This window comes from Psammomys obesus, unplaced genomic scaffold (assembly GCF_907164565.1).
Source record: "Psammomys obesus unplaced genomic scaffold, mPsaObe1.curated_primary_1811, whole genome shotgun sequence".
Classification (NCBI taxonomy): domain Eukaryota; kingdom Metazoa; phylum Chordata; class Mammalia; order Rodentia; family Muridae; genus Psammomys; species Psammomys obesus.
The window spans coordinates 161,725-178,114 of NW_026591450.1; the positions used below are offsets into that span (position 1 = coordinate 161,725).

Genomic DNA, 16,390 nt, shown 5'->3' on the forward strand with positions numbered 1-16,390 from the left:
AGCTGGTAATACACACCCAGACTAGAGGCCCCGGGCTCTCAATGTCCCTGACAGGAAGACAGTGGTGCCGCACTCATTGGAGATTGGGAAAATTGTCTTTCTGGTGTGTCTATCCTGGTAATGAGTCACCCAAGAACCATTTGAAAAGTGTGCATTTGAGCCTACTCAAGCGACTACCAGCCTTCTCAGATGGAGACCCTATGTGCTGTACAGGCTAACAAAGGTGTTTCCTGTGAGAGCTTCAGAGTCCTAAGACACTCAGGAAATCCGTGGGGGAGATGAGCACCTCTAGCGTGTGGCTTCTCTGTTACACTTCACTCATAGAACTGAGGAACATCTAACTTGCCATTTAAAGCGGATACACTCAACATTACTGATAAGGCACAGATGTGCAAGTGCATGCTGGGTGTTCGGCACTCTCTGACCCTCCTGAGGGCTGCTCTCCACGAGAATATGGTGACTCTGCTTGCTTCGGGTAAGCCAATACCGATGTTCAGTCCTTTGGTAAGGGGAGCTTCCTGTCACAGGCCTGTGAGTCCGGAGTCCCTCAGGGCATGGACTGCCTCCTGAGGGAGGAGAGGTCGAAGATGAGCAGTGAGCACGGCAGCTCACTTACCTCTAGGCTGAAACAGCTCTGGCCTCCCAGCCCATGGCTGCCGGAATCCCCATCAGCACGGCGGTGCAGCTCCCTGGCGGCTCGGAGGCGAGGGCCCTCTCGCTCATCCCCACGATCCTGACTGAGCTGCCACTCCAGCTGGTCCCTCAGTTTGGACTGTTAGGTGCATGAAGGGGATTTATTTGTTTTGCTTTTAATTTATAATGGGAAACAAAAAAGACAAAGGGGTAGGTAAAAAGTGGAGGAGGTGGAGGGTAAGAAACAAAGTGGGTAGACGATGGAAAAAACTACCAGACAGAGAAAAGCGTGAATGAAACGAAAAAAAAAAAGGCAACTTAAAAAGCTCAAGAGAGTAAAGAGAACAAAACCAAAAGGAACGTGAGTAAAAGGATGAACTAACATGGAAAGCTGGTGAAGGGGCGGCTATGCGGAACACTGGCTAGAAGACACATGCAATGGGGAAGACTACCCATGAAGAAGACGGGGAAGAGGCTCTGCCTCCCTTACTTGTGGGTCGAGCAGCCAAAGCCACAGTCCGGGGCAGCAGCTGGGCCATGCACCCAGGGCGAAGCTCCCCTGGGCCCTCACCCTGGGCGGCGAGGGAGGCGGCAGGGGCGAGTGGTAGCGGGATTTTCCATCCAAACCAGCCTTCTCAGAACCGGCTCCTCTCCCCCATCCTGGCTTATCTTCCAGAGGGAGTAGGTGGGCCTGGGGTGTCTGAGGCTTCTCAGAACTGCATTTGTCCCTCTGGCAATAGACCAGAGGGAGCCAGGCACGTGTTACTGAGTCTGCTAAGTTTCCTGACCGTGATGGGAGTTGGTGTTTTTGTCTTAAACTCCTCATAGCTTCTTCGTCAGGGTGGCTGGTTGGTTGAGACACCAAGAAAGGAGCAATGGAAGACTGCATCGGTCCCTAGCGCCTCCATTGGGCTTGGCCTCGTCATGAAAGGCCCTCTAAACCACGAATAGTGGTGCAATTAAAAGAAAGCAGGAGAACAGGGAAAGGAACAAGGAAATAAGGGAACTTATAAAACAAAACAAAACAAACCAAAACAAAAAAGAAACCAACCAAGAGAAAGGATTTGGTTGACGACGAGGCTTTAGTACAGTGCAGGTCTGAAATTAAAACCAAGCAGCCGAGAGCAGTGCCAGCCCCAGAGCAGCAATGCCAGCGAGAAGGAGGAAGAATGAGACGGAGCAGGAAGGCGATGCTGGGAGCCCCCTTACCTGCAGGTCCGGGCCCAGCTCCTTCCCCAGGGTCCCGATGGGGGAGTCCCGGGACACAGAAGTCACGGTGGAGAGGAAGCTGGAGGACTCTGTGAGGTGGGACAGGGGCGACAGACCATCCACGATCCGCGTCATCTGCTCCAGGAAGGCCTGCAGCTCCTTCCTGAAAGCCTTCATCCTTGTGTTGATGGTCTCCAACAAGTGGGGCTCCTTGGGGCTGCCCTCGCCTTCACTTTGGAGGCCTGAATCCATGAAACCATCCATGTCGGTGATGAGGCGCTCCATGGTCCGCTCAAGCCGCTGGGCCTCGTGTTTTATGGTCACCAGGCACTCGGTGTCCTCCCGGGCCCTCAGGAGTTCTGCTGGGCATGTCTCACTCGCCTCAGATGGCTTTCCACTGCCGAAGCCTGAGGTCTTCTCAAATATGTCCTCTGAGTCACTCTCCCCACCGACAGGGCCTTCTCGCTTTGGCTGGGGCGGGCGGCCCTCTTCCCCATCGCTCTCTTTCTTGCCTGCGTCGCTCTCGGCGTCACTGTCTCGGGGGCTCGGAGCACGTAGCCCCAGATGTGCAGCCAGGTCATACCGCTGGACATTGGACAGCAGCAGCCGGTTCTCATACTGCAGCTTCAACACCTTCCCGCTGAGCTCATCGATCTGCAGCTTGGCTGACTTCAGCTCCTCCTGTAGGGGAATGCTGGCCCCGGGGCCCTTAGAGACGCCGTCCCCCAGCCACCCTGACTCCTGGCGAGGCTCAAACTTGAACTTGCTCAGCTCGTGGGTCAGCTGCCGATTGTGGTCTTCTATCTCAGATATGGATCTCCTCAGCAGCTCAGCTTCCTCCTCCACAAATTGTAGGTGCCGGCGGAGCTCCGTGGAGGACTCCAGCGAGTCTCCGAAGGGTGAGGTAGGAATGCTCGGCACGTGGTCCCTGCCTGCTCCCTGCTCGTGCTGAACCCGCATGTCCTCCATCTCTGCCTTGAGACCACGGTTTTCCACCTCCAGTTCCACGATCTTCCGGCCCAAGATGCTGGCCTCCTCCTCCACCAGCTTCAGCCGCAGCTTCAGCTCTGCCTCCCTGGTGCTGGGGGGCCCGCCAGCTTCCCCTGTTGGGAGGGGACTGTCCACATCACCATAGAGGGACTTATACTTCTGCAATTCCTGCTCCAACTCGTCCTTCTCCCGCCCCAACTTGGCCATCTTTTTGCGCATCAGGGAGGCTTCCTCTTTGGCAAACTGAAGCTGGCACTTCAAATCCGCACTGTCATCCTGCCAGGCAAGAATAGCCCGAGGGAAGGTTATCTGAAAACACCAAATGTGTTTTTTATGATTCCCCTCACACTTCACCCAACACACACACACACACACACACACACACACACACACACACACACCACCCCATTCTTCTGGTTGGAGTTGCCATGACAAAGGAGCCCTTGCAGGTGGGCCCTGAAATGACCCATAATTTGTTGCTTTGTCAAGAAGCTTAACGGTTAGTTTTTGGGAAGACCACGCATGCCGAAACCATCACACAAATTATAAATGAAGAAGGAGAGAGTTAAGTGAAGTATAGGATCCACCAGTAAGGTCGTGGCCCATTGGTGACTTTGTGGATCTGACTTGGTTCATATCAGCCTGTGGTCACTTTCACATGTCTGACGATCCAGAGGGTTCCCCAGGGACAGCAAGGCTTCACCGTCCCTCTTGTCCCATCTCCTTCCTAAAGGCTCCCAAAATGACATGAACAAGGCTCTGGTGGGCATCCACCACCGAGCTTGCAAAGTTGAGGTATCACATATGAACACACGCTGATATTGAGCACATTTTGGCTACGGCAATCGAAGACACCTGGGCTCCATGCCGTGCAAGGGCCACTTTAGAGCCTTTTGTTCCCGGCCTCTGTTTCAAGTGCTGTGACGCGGCAGGAAATTAAACACAGAGACCAAATAAAGAAGCTAAGTGTTTGAAAATCTGAGAAGCAGTTCTTAGCAGAATACCAGAAAATCCAGAGGGCAGGTACTGCTGCTACTCAGGGCCCTACTGCCTGGCAGAGGTTAAGAAAATCACTGCCTTTCCAGCTGGGGGCCCGTGCCTTGAAGCAACCTATACTATCTTAGCTTAGGAATTTGGTTCACTCTGTGTTCAGTGTGTAGTGACAGTGAATTTCGCAAAACAGTCCAGTTTGGTTGGTGGGGGTGGGGGTGACGTCCGAGAAGGCCCCTGTCTCATGGAGAAAATAGTGACACCAGCTCTGAGACTTGCTGAACTGCTGCAGTCCAGACTGCCAACCATGTGATGGAAGAAGTCAGCCTTCCCTGCGTGGTCGACTGCTTGTATTCCTGCATCCAGAAGGATAGATTAAGTTCTTGAGCTCAGAGAACTGCAGCTACTCTCTGCCACATCCTGGCAACACTAAGCCAGACTGTAGTGAGATACAGAAACTGCTTCCTTGGTGCCATCCAGCTTTCTGCCTGGCCCGATTCTCCCTGAGCACAAACTCAGTGTTCTGGAAGGAGAACCCAGTGTTCTGGAAGACTCAACCAAATCTACAGCCAAACTGCAGAAAGCATGATCTGCAAAGTGGCCCCTCTGTGTACCCTATGAGTGATACACTCCCATCACGGTCCCCTGGGACCTCTTCCCCAACACACACTCTTGGCACACTATGGAGAGTGATCTATGTCAGTCGTCGAGTGCTGAGAATTTTGGCACTAAGCATTTAGTTTTGGATAGGCAGACAAAGAGAACCTAACTAGAAGTAAAGCTACCAGCCCTATTTCTTTTCTTGCTTTGTTTTCTGAGACAGGGATTCTCTGTACAGCCCTAGCCTAGCTGTCTTAGAACTCACCATGGTGACTAAGCTGACCCCAAACTTACAGAGATTAGCCTGTTTCTGCCTCTTGAATGCTGGGATTAAAGGCATGCATCACCATGCCTGGCTACTCTACTCTTTTAATCACTAGCAAAATGGGTTCACAGACTGTGGGGTTGTAATTTATCTCGGATAGAACTTCATGCACGGAAGGATTCAGTGTTCTTGGTCTGACACCATCGAAAGCATGCCTACCTGCTCCTTCCCTCGTTCACTCACTCATTCCTTCATTGTCTACTGAACTCTTATCTGCAGAGTAGCAGCGACCGGCAAGCATTTTTAAACAACCCTGATGTCTCACAACGTTCTAAAGTAGAACAATGAAAAAATCACTCTCCGGCTTCCTGTTAGACAAAGATATGCACGTGGTCTCTGCTGTTCACACAAAGAAATAAAGGAAGCTACACTACTTATCAATGAAGACGGATTGTAAATACTTTCTAACTGAATTCATTTGGGATTTCGGTGCAGGAACTGGAAGAGAGAAGTGTTTCAGTCTATCTTTAACTGGGGGGCCAGTGTCACCAAAATTGCCTAAATGGCCTCATGACTGCCGCTGAGGCAGACGAATGCTTCGGCAGAGATCACTGAGAGCATGGCTCAGCCACAGATATCCAGCCTCTTCTGGCCTCCACGGAAGTGCAGGGCCTCCTGTTGTAACACATGTGAGGCCTTGGAACCAACAGGCACCAGGGAGGATCCTGCCCAGCTTGGGAGGCAAATGTTTTGAAACAGGAACATAGATTGAACTCTCAGCAATATCACCTGTAGCCAAGGGAGCTAAGTGATTGGGGAAAGGGGGGTGGGTCTGTGAAAATCCTGAGACTCTGAAGCTCCAAAGTGTTTGTCATCACCTGCTGTGAGTGCCTCACAGAGCCCTGCAGTCACCCTGACCTCCAGAAAAGCTGACCCTCCTATTTCCTCCACCCCCCACCTCCTGCAAGTCATCTCCAGAGCCATTCTCTCCACCTCCTTAAGCCTAAACCAAGGACAGTCACAGCAGCAGTTCCACAGACTGGCTGAAAGAGTGTCCAACCTGCAGATCACCTGAAGATTCATCATTGTTCCGTCTTCTTTTCCTTGAGGAAAGAAAGCATACAAACAGCAGGCGCGCCGACACGTGAGGAAGCATGCTGTCATTTCTACCAACACCCATGCACACTACCAGGCCTGCCACCAGAACTAAGGCAGGGAGGGGTAGGGGGAGGGAGACGGCGAGAACATGGTAGATGAAGGAAGTACGTGAAGGAGTTGGTCTCCCTCCCTGATGTCAAGGCAGCTGAAGCAGGAGCTACCACCCTGGGGGGTCCGTGAGAGAGAGGGGTCCCTCTACCCTAGGGAAGCTGAGCTCAGCCTGTCCTGAGGAGCAGCCTACTCCTAGTGAGACAAGTTCAGCTCAAACAGCTGGCAGCTTTGTTATCAACTTGTAACCAAAGACTTCTGGAAGATGCTGCCAACACACTCTGGGGATCTAGGTTGAATCCTAAGCTTGGGAGTATCAAACTCAAGTTTCAAGAGCCCATGGATAGCTCCAGACACAGTGTGAAAGCACAAGGCCAAACCCATCTTTCCAGTGGAAATTACAGACAGAAAAAACAAGCAAGGCGTGGGGTCAGACACACGGGGACCAGCACCATCACCAGCAGCTGGAGAGGCTTGTCAAGCGACAGAAATATATCACTGCTGGTGTATATTCTTTGGCTTGCAAGTCTGCCATCTAGCTAGCACCCCAGCAGCCAACTGCCCATGTGCCTACCTTGCGCCTTGGTGCCAGCTTCCTTTGGGTTTTGGTGGCCAACCTGTAGTTCCCAGGGCGTTCCATTCCACCATTCTGCTGAACAGAAACTCCTTTCTCAATCACCCTGCTGGCTATATGGGCCAACTCCACACAGCGAGGCTTGCTTTTGTACGCACTCTAGAAGCTACAGTTCATGTCACAGGACATGTGACACCCAACCTCTTCATCAGTCAGTAATTGCACTTTGAGGAAAGAGCTCTTTGCTGGGCAAGAGATGGAGAACTAGAAAAATATTATAAACCCAGGATGCTAAAAACACTTAGCCGTGGGGTGCCTTTAATTTCCTTGTGATCAACAGATTCTGAAATGAGATTTGGGGGAACTAGTCGGGAATGAAAGTGAAATTAGTCTTGTGCTGTGTCCTTGAATGACACTGAATTCCTGGAGGGCTCAGGAATCAGGTAGTTTGAGTAAGACATTCCCCATAGTCTCTAGCACTTGAACACTTGGTCCCTAATTGGTGACACCGCTTGCTGAGCCTTAGGAGGTGTGGCCGTGCTGGACAAGGTGCACCACTGGGGAGGGGCTCTGAGACTGAAAGGCTTCTCGTCATCCCAAGCCTGGTCTCCCTACTTGCTGCCTGGGGTTCAAGATCAAGGTCTCGGTAGCTGCTCCAGCAGCCATGCCTGCCTGCTGCCGTGCTCCCTGCCTTGATGGTGATAGACTCTTATCCCTCTAGACAACCAGCCCAAATAAACCCTTCCTTCCGTAAGTCGCTCTGGTTGTGAGTGTTCTTATCACAGCGACAGAAAAGTAACTGGTGCAGAGGGGGAACATGAAGAGAGGTTTCCAGGGACAGAGTGCACACAGGCCCTTGAACCCTGACACATGGCATCTCTCTAGTCACCACTTGCTGTTTATTTACACTCTGCTGAGATTATATACCAATGACATCTTTGTTCTCTTCAAAGACCTAAAATGAAAAGCAACTGTAGAAAAGAGAAAAGGAATCCAGAAAGGGCAACTTCAACAAAGCTAGAGACATTCCCTGGAAGAAGACATACCCTATAGTAAAAAAAGGGCTGAACTTGCTCAGTTTTTCTGCTAGAATGTTCTACTTTCCAGTGAGCTGATCTAAGGTACTGTTCAACTACACATTTAAAGCACACACATTCACAAAATAATGGCAAATAAATGACCCCAACCATCCAGTGACAACAGGACTTCACTATGTGTCCGACTGTGAAGGCCACAACACTTTCTGGCAGTTAGGAGAGCCTCCAGACCCCTGGACTACACTTACTGCAAGTTCACACAGAGCCGGTTTGTTCTCTTTCCTAAAGAGCTAGAAGGTTATCAAAGCAGAAGGGGAAAGGATGGGGCTGTGGGTGTGGCAAGAAAATGTTCACCCTGTGAAGGCGAGAGTGAACCCCAACGTGTTGTAGGTGACGGATGCTTCTTTTAGTGTCTCAGACGTAAAGAGAAAATTCAGAATGGGGTGGCTCCTTGTCACGAGTAGAACTTTGGGATGAAAACCTCGGCTTACCTGGTTAACAGTTTTCTTCTCTTTGTATATTTCTCGGCTGCCTCTTCTCTTCAGAGAACTCTGAAAAAGATCCAAGTGATACTTTGTTACTGAGGGGTCACATGTGACAGCTGGCATTTGTTCCCACTGCTAGAATTACTTCTTAACTCCAGAGAGAAAACAGAAAGCAAAACAAACAAATAAAAATCTCAGCTCAGTCGACATTTAAATGAGTTTGTATGTTTGGTGAGTCTCTGACTGCTAAGGTATTTTACATTTTAATTATTGTATCTGGGGGTGCATTCCTCAGTTACTCTGTTTAATGCAAAAAGAGGGTGGCTTGGATGAACCAACAGTAAAGAGAAGGCAAGAAAACAAACACAGAAAAGTTTCAGAAACAGATACAAAGTAGTTCTGGAGTTGGCTTATTTCCTAATTGTACTTTTTTTTTTTTTTAGCTAATATCAAAATTAATCCTCGTATTCTGATGGTTGGATTAAAATGTGGCAGGCTCTTATTTATGGAGTGAAAAATCTAGTTTGCAAAATTATCAACAACCCAACACCATTAAAGCAATGTCTTTTTTAAAAAGATGTATTTATTATGTACACAGTGTTCTATGTACATGCACCCTGAATACCAGAAGAGGACACTAGATCTCACTATAGATGGTTGTGAGCCACCATGTGGTTGCTGGGAATTGAACTCAGGACTTCTGGAAGTGCAGCCAGTGCTCTTAACCTCTGAGTCATCTTTCCAGCCCTAAAGCAATGTCTTAAGGGTCTCCCAATTTATTCTTATACAGTGGCCTTGGCTGTGTGCCTCACTAGGTTACATGCCTGCCTAGATTGCATACAGTCAACTTGCAGTGTCTAGACAGGCCCTCTTTCTGGAGCCTGCAGATTCCAAACTCCATGGATGTCTAAGTACCTTAAATGAAGTACTGTAGTGTTTGCATATAACCCACAAACATCTTTGTATATACTCTGAATCATCTCTAGAGTACTTACAATGCCTAATATAATGTAAATGCTATAAATAACACTACACTATCTCGTCTGGGCGGCAATAACAAAAAGCCTAATGTGTTCTACACACACACAATTTTTCCTCAAATATTTTCAGTGTGCGGCTGGTTGACTGCATGGACATGGAGCCCCAGCAAATACATCCCTTTAGGGCCACTTGGTGACAGGAGACCTTTGCCTCAACAAACTGCGTGCATGTACGGAACACAAACCTGAGTATAAGAGGACCAAGGGGTGCCTGGGACAGACAAACAGGGATCCGGGACTGCTCTTGCTAAGATAAAGCATGAAAACTGACAGAACAGACTGGTAGAAGAGCAGCATCCTGGAGGAACTGGACGGAATCTGGATACCCCCAATCTGAGGCGATTCCATTAGTAGTTGTAAGAAAAAGCTGGAGATGAGCAATTGGGGGGGAAGGGAGGTGGGAGGCTCAGCTGGCCAATGCCTGCATTCCCTGGGGCCACTAGGTTCTCCTGACACATCTCTCTTCCGGTGGTGTGCCCTCCTGGGTTCTCCTGGCCAGTCTTGAAGTGAGCTTTGTCCTTCTGCAGCTCCATCCCTTTCTTCCAGTGTCACCATGGCTAGGGAAGGCGGCTCCTGTGCTCCTGTCTCCTTAGGAAGCGCTCTGAGTTCATTAACTCAGCACAGTTCCGACCTGAAGTGCCTCCCTCTCTGGAGTGCCAGGTTTACTGTGGAAATTTTAGGCTAAAAAGTTCTAAGTCTAGCTATCTCTTAGCCTCTAGGAGGCTGGTGACCCAGGGGGTTAAACAAGTAACTGAGACCAGGAAAGGTATCAGGAAGGCTAGTGGAGGGGGTCAAGGCATGGTCTGCAAATGCCAGCTAGAGCTGACATTCTTTCCTTTTCTAGTTTTTAGAAAAGGTAGGCTAGAACTACAAAGCAAAACTCTGTCCTGCAGCAGGTACAGGGAAGCCTGCTAGAAGGCTAGGACTCATTTCCCCAGTTCGGGGCCTTCCCAAGGTTTTCCTCTGCACCCTGCAGCTAAGGAGTGGGTTTATTTAGATGAGAAGACTGAGCCACAAGCTTCGGGTGATTCTGGCCTGGAGAATTACAGAAGAGCAGCCCAGATCCCTCAGCTTAACACAAGCAACATAAATGCAAAGGTCTACAACAGTGCTAAAGTGCATCTGTGAGCCAGGGCCCGCCACTGATGGGCGCCCCATGCTTTCTTGCAGTGTTCTAGTAAGGGCAGAGGCCGTGTGCCAGAAGGAAATGAACTCTGTAAATGTGAAACGGAAGCTAGAAGCAGAGGCAGAGGCTCTTCACTCGGATTCAGAATCACTGAGGGTGACTCCCATCCAGGGTGAGGTCTGCCGGGGCCAGGGAGCCCCAGCAAACAGGACCAAACCTCCAGTCCTGTGATCCAGCAAACCACAGACCAGGCTGGGAGTCTTGAGACGGCTGAAAAAGACTGACTTTATAACAGCAACTAGAGTGGAAGCTACTGGAAGGCTTAACGTTTACCAGGAATCTGCAGGAGGGCAAATGAGAAATACTGGTGATCAACAAACACTAACGACGGATGCTGCCCACTGGGGAGACTTTATGCGATAGAGACACTACTTTTGATGTGAGAATAATATGCAATGTGGCAATAGGTAATGCAAACACATTTTGTGTGTTTCGGGGGGGTGCAGTCAGAATTCATAAGGACTTAACGTGATCCTAGAATTCATCTAGAACAGGGGTTCACAAACTAGTGCTCTGCGGCCAAAGTAAGCTACCTGATGTACAACTGTGCTGTGAGGATGCAGCCTCCATCCTTCCTGGATGCTCTCAGTATCAGAGGCGGAGCTAAGCACCAGGGCAAACCATCATCCCCTGCAAAACTGAAAGTATTCACCTCCAGCCTTTGGCAGAAAAACTCTAAATCAAGAGCAGCAAATGGGTGAAAATAGGCATGGATGCATTGAAAAGGAAAACAATGACAGTACAGAAATACAACATAATGGCACTGCAACAAGCTTACAAAGATTAATGAAACCACGCAAAAAGCTTAGAAATAGCATTTGAGGGAATATGAACTTTTAGCAATCTATACAGGCAACATTTTAAACCAGTGAAGAAAGGATGAGCTAGCTGGTGTAAGTTTTAGAACAACGTAAAAAAAATTCTGAGGTAAAAGAAGCATATTAAAAAAAAAAAAAAAAAGTAGGGGCTGCGGTGATGGCTCAGCAGTTAGGAGCACTGTCTGCTCTTCCAGAGGACCTGGGAGTGATTACCAGCGACCACATGGTGGCTTGTAACCATCTGTAACCCCAGCTGAAAAACAAAACAAAACAAAAACCAAAAATTGTTTTATCTATAACACACAATTAAAACAAAAGATTGTATTTTGTTTGTTTTGTTTTGTTTTTTCCTGCCTGGATACTTACAGGTTCAATAAAATCAGGGCACCTGGTGTTAGGACGGACCCACCAAGAGAGGCATGTCCAGGAAGAAAATGGAAGTAGGAGGCCGGGCTCTAACTTCAGGGAAATGTCCTGACACAATAATTTACCTCTGCGGATGGACCCTGAGAACAGATGCTGAGCTGTACAGTCAGAATACGCTTAACATGCAGCACATTTTCTAAGTAAGTAAGCACCATGGAACACTGTAAAGCCGTCCTGCTTTGTTTTTACTGTGCATATTTAGTGTGCACAGGAAGATGTCTTGATATGCAATAGGCAAGTGGGGTGATTATTAAGCCAGGCAAGCTAACACAACACAGCACCCCACAGTCACTTTTCTTTCCTTTTTTAAGAGTATCTAAAATTTACTCCAGGAAATCACCAGTATACAAGACAGGCTGTTATATAAAACGGTCATCTGCTACATTGTATCTTCAGATACAATGAAACTTTCTGAAAATATGGGAAGATACAAGAAATGCTCAGGATGTGTCAAAAGGAAAAGTGCACACAATGAACAGCCTTAGGATTGGAATATAAATGTCACCGTATTACAGGTGTAATCCTGGAAAGTGGAAAGTAAGTTTGAGGAATACAATGTTGGTGAACATTTTATGGTGACAGAATCATGGGCATTTTTTTTTTTCACTCTCTTTGATGGCTTTTCATAGTCCCCACATTATATACCATCTATGTCATTGTTTTTAAAACACAAGAGGCTGAGGGTACTGCAAGACTGTGCATGGGCTCAGTGTACGTAAGACCCTGGGTTAAAGCCAGTACCTGAAAAAAATAAGTAGAAAAGGTAAGGAAATTAAAATGTATACTCAAAATCCAGCAGAAAAAAAGGGGGCTGGGACACGACTGCCTCTGTCCTCTTCTGCAGGTTTGCAGCAGCATGATATTCACCAATTTCTTGGATCTCTCCCCATGAACTGGTAGGTTTTCTGAGGCTGGTCCTTCAGGTAGTACATATACATGTGAGGTCCCAAGGATTGGAGAAACTGGACAGGCACCTCGCTATTACTGTGAGTCTCAAGGCAGAGAGAGGCATAGTGAGGGATAATTGCTGCTCTCAGCAAAGGGCTCCGCTGGAGTCTGGTCCAATATGGAGTTCCAGGGGACTCTACAGAGGGATCCTGGGAGTGGAGTGGTTTGTGTGGCATGTTTTATGCCCAGCTTATCCCTGGGCATAACCCACCAATCCATGTGTCTTCTAAGTGCAAGGAAAAGCAAGGGCAAATGTGGAAGCAAAATAAGTGAAAGGCGGGACTGGGGACTCGGGCATACCTTTCAGTCTGCTCAACTGCTAGCAAATCCACTTTACATTCTTATTTAAAAAACAAAGTTTGTGAATCCAAACTGAATCCACCTAAGGCCTTTACGTTTTGTGCTTACTGCATACAAAATCAGGCAATTATTTGGGCTTTCCTTATTAATTAATTAACTTATTTACTGGGGGAGGGGGATAGTATGCATGCCAGGGCACATGTGTGGAGGTCAGAGGACAACTTGTGGAAGTCAGTTCTGTCTGTCCTACCGTGTGGGTTCCAGGGGCTGAACTCAGGCCGTCAGGCTTGACAGCAGGAACCCTGCCTGCTGAACCATCCCACCGGCTCAGTTGTTTGGACTTTCTATTTAAGCCAATTTCTTTCAAGTAGTTTCCGAAGAACTGGCAAGGTGGTTGCTGAAGTGTTTCAGAGGCAGGCTAAAGCTTCAAGTGTAAATTGTTGGTAAATAGAACAAATAAAAATGAGTCAGTAAGCGGGCTAGATGCAGAGGCAGGCTGATAGCTCCAGAGGCCCTGCACACTCTAATTACTTAGAAAGCTTCTTCTTCTTTCTTTTTTTTTAAATTTTTGGCACACAAAGAAACAGCATCAGATTGAGACATGAGGGTGCTCTAGTCTCCTTTCTGTTCCTAGGAAGACAGTTACACTACAGGGGCCCAAGACATACAAACTTCTCTTCTGTTCAAAGGAAAATGTCACAGTTACAGTTCAGACTCCCCACCCCACCCCGCTGGTCTGTCAAAAGGACAAGGATGATCTTATCCACCACCCTATCTGTCATGGACTGAGTGTTTATCTCTCCCACTGAAGCCCCTAAGATCCAATGTGATGGTGTGAGGGAGAAAGTCTTTGAAAGATAACTGGGTCTGCTGAGGTCCTGAGGGTGAGGCCACTATAATGGGGCTGATATTATCCTAAGGGAAAGACAGCAGCTTCTTCTGTGTACTGTTGGATGAGTCCCTAAGGATGCAAGCCCGGAAGGAGCCTTAGGGTGAGCTCAGCCATGCTAGGACCCTGGACCCCACAGCTTCCAGAACTGAGAGAAACAGTGATTTGTTGTTTATGTCGGCGCTTCATAATTGGACCTTGTCTATTCCTGGTATCTTTGTGCCTGACAAATCTTCATGTGACTTCAAGCACACAGGATATGTCTATGAAACAAAGACTTACCGGTAATAAATCATAAAGAAAGTTATCTAAAAACAATTCTGCCATCCACAGAATTTTTCCATCTATTAGACATAAAAGCAAATTTTCACGCTAAAGAGGCACATATCCTTGTTTACTTTTACATAATGAATGGCATCTTGGCTGAATATTTGGCAGCACAGGCTATAAAACACCTTTAACATTTTTCATAGTTAATCAATGTTTTGATTTTATGATTGTCAATGCTAAGAACACCACGTGACATGAATATGTAGTAAAAATTTAACTTAAAGCATATTTAGGGCCATTTCAAAAACAGTTGGAAATTCTATCCTATTTCTAAAGCAAATTTACCAAAAAAAAATTTTATAAAATCTAAGTCAGCAACTTAAGCAGAAATCTTTAAAATTAAACATTCTAACAATATAATCCAAAGTTATATGAACCTACACGCTGAAGAATGACAGTAAAAAAAAATTTTTTTCTTTTCTTTATTTTACTTCTGTAACTAAACCATTAGGCTTTTTTAGGAGAAAAAAAATTGTTTTTTGTTTTTGTTTTTTGAGACAGGGTTTCTCTGTGTAGCCTTGGCTGTACTAAACTCGATTTGTAGACCAGGCTGGCCTCGATGTCACAAAGATCCCCCTGCCTCTGCCTCCCTGAGAAAATTATTAATTTTCAGTAAAAGCTCTGAAATTCTGAACGCAACCTGATCCAAGGTGCCTGAGACAGGGTCCTGTGACGGCAGGTTGGCAGGTTGACAGGTTGATAGGGCATGTGCGGGGACTGTGCTCACGGGAGGTGCAAGGTGAGCATGCGCAGGCCCTGACAGCTACGGGGCCACGGTTTGCCCAGCCAACTGGGATATTTGGTTACAGAAGGCAACCAAGCTGACACACTACCCAACGAAAGCTGAATGAGAGAGGGCAGAACAGAAGGGAGAGGAAGGGGGTGAAGAAGGAGAATGAATCACTGACCACAACACTAAACCCGGTGATGCTGACACCCCCAAACCAGGAATACCAGCCTTAGAAATCTCTCACCCTGCCAGGCATGATGGCCCACATCTTTAATCCCAGCACTCAGGGAGGTTCGAGGCCGGCTTGGTCTACAAAGCAAGTCCATAACAGCCAAGTCTACACAAAGAAACCCTGTCTTTGAGGAGAGAGAGACAGAGAGAGAGACACACACACACAGAGATCTCACCCTGTGAGATTGGTCGTGGTTCCCAGATTGTCAGAGCAACCTCCCACGGCTTACATTTGTCTCAATCTGAAAATTTTAGCTTTTTTTCCCCCGATCCCCTTACTGGAAAATTTTCTCATTCCCAAAATGTCTCTCCTTCCTTTAGCCAGGGCCCAAAGAACTATTCTGGGAATGGCTTCAAGCTGCCAGTCTCGAGGCGCCTTGTGCACGGGCTATGAAGGTGCACTTGTTGGCATTCTGGAGGTTTCAGAAAGATCTGAGCTGCCGGCAGCACACACCCTTATTTGGAAAAGTCAGTCAGAAAACTGTCAACAGCAGGCAAAAAAATACCACAAAGTCAACGAGGGAAATTATCCTAAGACAGCCTGGGCTGAAGAAAAATACAGCAATAGAAGCCGATGCCCAGTGGCCAAAACCTGAGGAGGTAAAAGGGGACAAGGCAACAGCCTGTCAAAAGCCACAACGCCGACGACCACAAGGCCCACAGATGGACAGAGGCCCCCGGTAAGCAAACGCACCAGACCTACGAAACGCAACTGTCCCACCGAAAACTTGGTGATAGAAATGGCAGGACAGAACACAAACAACCTTGAGGCACAGGAGCCAGAGCTGCACGCTGGCTGAATAATTCATCTCAGACCCTATAGACATGTATCTTGAGACCTAGTTATTGGAAAATTGCTCTGAAACGTACTACCAAATACTATAAAATAAACTGAAGGTACTGACAGTAAATTATAACATACATGAAGAAAAACGAGAAATCATGATCTCTGTAAAACCATAATGATGACTCACTCACAGCAAAGTAACCTCCCCCAAAACTGTAAGAATCCCAGTTGTGGATGGGCCCACACTCACCCCACCACCAAGCACTATACAGCTGAATCTGCATTTCAGAAGCCCTGGCTGGGTCCTTCAGTGGTGGGGTGGGGTGGGGTGGAGAGAAGGTAGCCCTCGCATGGTGATAACAGCTGGAGAAACACACAGGCCAGCTGCCTCAAGAGAAGGCTGTATCTTTAAGCACAATCTGTCTCTGAGAGGAGCTGGGTGTGGTGGCACCTGCTGGTACTCCCACACATCAGGAGGGTGAGGAAGGAGAATCAAGATAGAAGCCAGCCTAGACTACATAAAAAGTCTCGGTCTCTAAAGAAACCAAAACCAACACCAACACCCAATCTGCTTCTGTCCCCCCTCCCCTCCCCGAGTTATGAGAGGGAAATAACCCAGTCTGAAGACACTCAAATTATTTCCTAGCCTGATAAAATAAAAAGAAAAATGTGTTGAAAATGAAGCGGAGTTCAAAAATTATTTGAACAAACATAAT

The 16,390-nt window shown here is 47.7% G+C and overlaps 1 protein-coding gene across 7 annotated transcripts in view; it reads right to left on the reverse strand.

Annotated features, from left to right (window-relative positions):
• Positions 1-16,390, reverse strand: part of Mtcl1 (microtubule crosslinking factor 1) — a 111,695-nt gene that overhangs the window by 42,156 nt on the left and 53,149 nt on the right. For 4 of the 7 annotated variants that reach the window (XM_055610157.1, XM_055610154.1, XM_055610159.1 and 1 more), the window contains exons 4-6: positions 7,996-8,055; positions 1,843-3,108; positions 617-772 (exon numbers count right to left, since the gene is read on the reverse strand). In XM_055610157.1, coding sequence (XP_055466132.1) covers positions 617-772; positions 1,843-3,108; positions 7,996-8,055 — 1,482 coding nt within the window. Of the gene's footprint in view, positions 1-616; positions 773-1,842; positions 3,109-6,467; positions 6,546-7,995; positions 8,056-16,390 lie in introns of all 7 variants that reach the window. The other 3 variants (XM_055610153.1, XM_055610152.1, XM_055610156.1) reach the window with 1 other exon arrangement.